The sequence below is a fragment of the Seriola lalandi genome, unplaced genomic scaffold, assembly GCF_002814215.2.
Source record: "Seriola lalandi dorsalis isolate HSWRI2012SDOR001 ecotype SW California unplaced genomic scaffold, Sedor1 jcf7180002054917, whole genome shotgun sequence".
In the NCBI taxonomy this organism is placed as follows: domain Eukaryota; kingdom Metazoa; phylum Chordata; class Actinopteri; order Carangiformes; family Carangidae; genus Seriola; species Seriola lalandi.
Genome location: NW_019525469.1, coordinates 1 through 6,510, shown reverse-complemented (window position 1 = coordinate 6,510; position 6,510 = coordinate 1). Strand labels below are relative to the sequence as shown.

At 35.0% G+C, this 6,510-nt stretch overlaps 1 protein-coding gene across 2 annotated transcripts in view; it reads left to right on the top strand.

The window, feature by feature from the left end:
• tafazzin (tafazzin, phospholipid-lysophospholipid transacylase) overlaps positions 1–3,316 on the top strand; it is an 8,044-nt gene extending 4,728 nt beyond the window's left edge. Inside the window, exons 9-11 of one of the 2 annotated variants that reach the window (XM_023431141.2) lie at positions 376–428; positions 542–619; positions 1,355–3,316. In XM_023431141.2, the coding sequence (XP_023286909.1) occupies positions 376–428; positions 542–619; positions 1,355–1,456 (233 nt within the window). In that variant the 3' untranslated portion in view covers positions 1,457–3,316. The remainder of the gene's footprint in view (positions 1–375; positions 429–541; positions 620–1,354) is intronic. The other variant, XM_023431142.2, reaches the window with a different exon arrangement.
• Positions 3,317–6,510: the final 3,194 nt, after the last annotated feature.

Genomic DNA, 6,510 nt, shown 5'->3' with positions numbered 1-6,510 from the left:
ACTGTCAGCGCTCCTCTCCTGTGACAGCCTGTTTTTATGTTCACAGCAAGTTGTTCTGTTGCATTTTGAGATTATTTTCTATTAAATATTGAAGTGTATGAATAAGTGTTTTTGGCGTGCCTGACCAAGTGGCGCTATCCATGGTACTGAAGGGGAGATTTCATTCTGGCATTAAATTAAATTAGCATTTAACCTTTTGTTTTGTTGTGTATGATCACATCCCCCATGTGTCTGCATGAGGGAAGACCCGGCACATGGTTGGACCAGAAAAGAAGTCTTATACTCATCACAGGGGATGTAGGTGCTGAGGGAACATTGATTACTTCATATAAAAATCAAATAAGTGTCCTTCTCTCTGTTCTACGTTTGCCTCAGGTTTGAATGATGTCCTGCCAAATGTGACGCCCTACATTCCTCAGACCGGCAAGGTAGGAACATTCACATCTAAGCCCAGCAATGTTTTTACATACAATGTTTTTATTTATCATGGCTTTTTGTCAGTTGTGACAGACTGTTGTCATAACTGGTGGTTTACTTTCAGAAAATCACAGTCCTGGTGGGGAAACCATTCAGTGTGAAAGAGCTTGTTGAATCCCTTCGAGCTGAAAACAAGAGTCAGGTGTGGACAGAGTAGATTTCATTTATGTATTTTAAAAACTTAACTATATTTCATTATGAAGTTCATAACAAATTTCTGACATTAATCAGACAAAACAAGGCACTTGAAGATGTCACAATTAACTTGTGATGGGCATTTTTTGCTATTTGCTGACATTGTGTAGATCATTATAATATTCCTTTTTGTTAACATCCGTCCTGTAACCAACAATTATTTTCATCAATGTTTATTCTGCTTATTATTTTCTTGATAAGTGTATACAATCATGGCAATAACTGATAAACTAATCTATAATAAAAATGATTATTATTAGCTGCAGTTCATCTGTGATTCCTTATTCCTTAGCCACATTTTCTGTAGTGTAACAAATGGTCTGAAACTAGGCTAAAATGGTTGTGTCCAGGAAATGTATGTAAATGTAAATGTAAACAAATATGTCTGCCTGGCAATCCAATACTCAAAGACATAAATACATGTCATATGAAACAAAGAAAACCAACAAACCCTCACATTTGAGGAGGAGGAACCAGCAAACGTTTGAAAAAAAAAAAAATTATTAATCATCTCTCAAAAGAGTTTCCAACAAATTCTCTGGTGATCATCCAATCCTCTAATCGGCTAAAGGTTTGATCTGCAGTTAGCATACCTGATTTGTGATAGGGTAAAGTGTCACACAAGCAGATTATTAACGTATATTTGTAACATGTTTTTTCACTCTCTAAATTTTCCTTTCAGGTGGAAATGAGAAAGAACTTGACTGATTTCATCCAGGCAGAGTTTCGGAGCCTGAGAGCCCAGGCTGAGGCCCTCCATGGGCAGATACACATCAAATCCTGAGTCCCAGCCATCCTGCTTTTACACTCCTCACAGCCAACCAGACTTATGATCCTTTACCCCAAAACTGAGGCCAACGCCTTCGATACAGGACTGTTTTTACCTCGATTTTTGGTATCCACTCCTGTCTTTTACTTGACTGGAGCACCCAAAAAACAGGCTTTTTTTTGCAAATTCTTCTCCTTTGTAATTCAGCTGTTGTTAAAAGCAGGCATCATGTTTATAATTGATTTAGTAACGTCAGTAGCTGGGATGGGCTTCAGTCCACTGCCACACAACAGGATAAACAGTTTAGAGAATAAATAGATGGATGATTGAGTTACTTGAATTCATACCAATCAATGTTGTGTGATCTATATGCTGCCAGTCACTGAACTGGTCCTGGATACTGAAGGATTTTGAATGTTTGTAGCTTCTAGTCTGAATTTCTACAGTAGTTTGGCCATGAAGTGTCATTGTTATCATTGCATCGTGTTACTAATTTAACTCGCTGTGGTTCAGCTGTTATATAACTGGTACCATCAGACAGTTCAGGGTCCAAGGAATTACATCAATTATGGACGATTCCGCGCCTCATTACTTATGCCCAAAGCCAACATTCAGTGCCAGTACAGGAAGTAGTGTATCCTTTATGTAGAGAGGTGAAAAGTAAGGGTGTGGTGGATGGGTGTGCACCACATCGTATTCATATGCTAGACAATGATCTTTCTCTAACCTTCAAGTTATAATCCTAAAGATTTCAGTCTTTTTTTTCCAGGTCCCAGAACATTCATGGAGCAGCTACTACTGTATCAGTTTGCATAAGAGCCAAACAGACTCACAGATTTTAAATGAAGAAGAAGCCAATAATCTGTCTTTCTGCACCATGCAGCATAAGCAACTTTGATCTGATTTCATGCTGCATTCGTCAAAAGCATTTTTTTTTTTTAATCCAGCTGTTGGAGATTGAACTGTAGACAGTGAGGCTGATATTAGTGACATAAAGTACATTCATGCATCATTTGCAGTGAATTCCTCCTGCATGTGAAGGAAATTTAACGCAGCGAAGGATTATTGGACTCAATACAATGAAAACTACTGTGTAGAGCGGAAACCACACAATGTAAATACATTGTATTAGTAGTAGTCGGCATATGCAGAAAATGTAGAAAGCAAGACTTTAAAAATGTTGGCATTGGATGTAACAATAAGTAAATAAATAACAGTTATTGAACGTAATTTAGGGCTTTGCAGAATCGTCCAATACTGATGTTCTTGTTTGGGGTTATGGTCGTGTTAACCTGTTACCCCACTTGTAGCAGAACTTTTTACAAAGCTGCTGTTGTAACATATAAGTATGCAGTGTGCTCCTCTGTGCATGTACACATGGAGTAATACAGATTTAGTATTTATAATTACTGGAGAAGTAAATCAGGAAGTCAGGACAATACTTTCATAGCAGAGTAAATGATTGTGAGGATATGACAATGGTAATTGTACCATTTTATGTTTTGCTTTTATTAGGTCCTCGGAGCTTTAAACCAGTTATACTGTCCATAACATCACCATGTGCCCTGCTGTCTTTGTAAACCCTCTGTAGTTCAAATAATTTCTTACTATTGTAGATTGTACTTTTTTCAGAACTATTAAAATGCAACGTTTTCTGTTGATCCGCTCAACGTCTGAATGCTATCACAGATGTATATAACTTATTTTATCACAGAGGTCAGTGGCTTTTATAAGGGAGGAATTTATATGGGAGGAAAGGCCAGGGCTAAGTGATCAGTGTTTTGTTTTTTAATAAATGTATTGCCTTACTGTGATTACCACTCTTTCCTACTGTAAGTGAATGCCAATAAAATGTTTGACTTTTCTAAATTTTAACAGTGTATCATTTGACTGGTGAAAGTGCTGCAATCCCGTTGGCCCATGTTTACTGGCTCTTATGAGACTGAGCCCTCACCTTCCAACTCAGCAGCAAATGATGAAAACATGTCATCAACATTAATGTCATTAAAATTAATGGTGACCCTCCAGAAGTGGTCATTGTTGCCTTTATCCCTTGTAGCCTGGGTTAACTCTGTAAAGATGAACATCCTCCCCAAACTGTCCTACCCTTTTCAATGCATACCCATTATTATTATTGGGCTAATCAACCTTAGAGTAATTCAGCTTTGGATCCATTTGTAGAGGTATCTGCTCCTCCCTCGTGGCTGCATATGGAAGCTATTTCCACTAAGCCTGCCTTGTTGACAGCCCTTATTCATCTTAAGTCTACTATGACAATTTGGAAACAATTCAGACACCATTTTGGTGTACAGACCTTTTCCCTCTCAGCTCCAACATCAGCCAATCCAGTTTTTCATCCTTCACTGATAAAGCGTTCTCCTTATGGTCCACCTTTGGCATTAAGATTTTTGGTGACCTATACATTAATAACACCTTTGCATCATTTCAGCAGCTCTGTAAGAAGTTTAATTTATCTAAACATCATTTCATTAGGTACTTACAAATCCATAGTTTTATTTGTAGTTTTAGCTGTCATTTTGCCAATCTCCCGGAGCCCTCACCTATTGACTTTCTCTTAACCCCATTCCCCTCCACAAATTGTTTGATCTCACATTTATTCGATGTTATTCATGTCCTGTTAGTTTCAGTTGACATAACAATGCAACTTGTTATACAACATTTTGGCATTTCTGTGTAGTAGAAACAACAATCAACAAATCTGAAAAAAAAATGAATGGTGATTCATAACCCTTTGTTTACACATTCAGCAGGTACAGAGCAACAAGACGATTTATGTCTTGTGGTGTTGTGTCACCTGATGAATCTCAGTCCAATATTCAGTCTCTTTTTGCTGGTTGTTTGGTCTCCACCAGCTCCTGCGGAAAATATATGGTTCTTTAACTGCTAAATGTTCTACTATGTTCACCAACTGCCCTCTGACTGTGTCTGTCTATTTGCTGCTGAGTGTACAGTGAGTTTATATGGCTGCCTGCTGTGACTGAGAACCATGCTACCAGCCAAAACAATGAAATTGGAATGGACAGAGGGTGAGGCATACTATGTCAAAGAAATGTCATAGCATATTATGGCATAACAATATTGAAGCATAAAACATTATATTATAATATAGAAGAAAAGGTCATGAAATGTTAAGGTATATTAAGGCATAAGACATGAAAAGTCATAATTTAATGTGGTATAAAACGGCATAAAATCATAGTAGGCATGAACAATGTAGTGTAGTAAGGCATGAATATATCAAAAAACGTCACAGTATACTTGGGCATTGAACGTCATGTATAGTGAGGACTAAAAATTATACTATGGCATAAAACATCATATTATAGTAGGAAATTAAACGTCATAGTATAATAACGCATAAAAAGTCAAAAGATTTCGTAGTATAGTAAAGCATAAAATGTTATATTATAATTTAAAATAAAACTGTCAAAAATGACATAATATAATAAGAGCATAAAATTAAAAATAAAAATATGCATAGTACAGTAGGGAATAAAAAAACATGGTATAGTAAGGCATAAGAGGTCATAAAAACGACATAGTGTAGTAAGGCATAAAAACTCATTAAAACGTCATAGTACAGTAAGGCATGAAAAAGACATAGTATGGTAGGGTATGAAAAGTCCTAAAAATGACATAGTATAGTAAGGCCAAAATAATCCATTGTAACGTCATAGTATAGCAAGGCATAAAAAGTCATAAAAATGACATAGTTTAGTACGGCACAAAAAGTCATGGTATAGTAAGGCGTAAAATGTCCTAAAAACGTCATAATATAGTGAAGCATAAAAAGTCACAAAAATGACATAGTATAGTAAGGCATAAAAAGTCATAGTATAATAAGGTATAAAAAGTCATAAAAACATCATAATGTAGTAAGGCATAAAAAGTCATAGTATAGTAAGGCATAAAAAGTCATAGTATAATAAGGCGTAAAAAGTCATAAAAACGTCATAATATAGTAAGGCATAAAAAGTCATAGTATAATAAGGTATAAAAAGTCATAAAAACATCATAATGTAGTAAGGCATAAAAAGTCGTAGTATAGTAAGGCATAAAAAGTCATAGTATAATAAGGCGTAAAAAGTCATAAAAACGTCATAATATAGTAAGGCATAAAAAGTCACAAAAACGACATAGTATAGTAAGGCAAAAAAAGTCATGGTATAGTGTGGCATAAAAAGTCATAAAAAGTCATAGTATAGTAAGGCACAAAAAGTCATGGTATAGTGAGGCATAAAATAGTCATAAAAAGTAATAGTATAGTAAGGCATAAAAAGTCACAAAAATGACATAGTATAGTAAGGCACAAAAAGTAATGGTATAGTGTGGCATAAAAAGTCATAAAAAGTCATAGTATAGTAAGGCATGAAAAGTCATATAAACGACATAGTATAGCAAGGCAAAAAGAGTCATAAAAAGTCATAGTATAGTAAGGCATGAAAAGTCATATAAACGACATAGTATAGCAAGGCAAAAAGAGTCATAAAAAGTCATAGTATAGTAATGCATAAAAAGTCATAAAAACGTCATAATGTAGTAAGGCATAAAAAGTCATAGTATAGTAAGGCATAAAAAGTCACAAAAATGACATAGTATAGTAAGGCACAAAAAGTCATGGTATAGTAAGGCATAAAAAGTTATAATATAGTAAGGCATAAAATTTCATAAAAATGACATAGTATAGTAAGGCATAAAAAGTCATAAAAACTAATCGTATAGAAAGGCCTAAAAAGTCATAGTATAGTAAGGCATAAAAAGTCATAGAAATGACATAGTATGGTAAGGCATAAAAAGTCATAATATAGTAAGGCATAAAAAGTCATAAAAACGTCGGAGTATAGTAAGGCATAAAGAGTCATAAAAACGACATGGTATAGTAAGGCATAAAAAGTCATAGTATAGTAAGGCATAAAGAGTCATAAAAACGACATGGTATAGTAAGGCATAAAAAGTCATAGTATAGTAAGGCATAAAAAGTCATAAAAATGACATAGTATAGTAAGGCATAAAAAGTCATAGTATAGTAAGGCATAAAAAGTCACAAA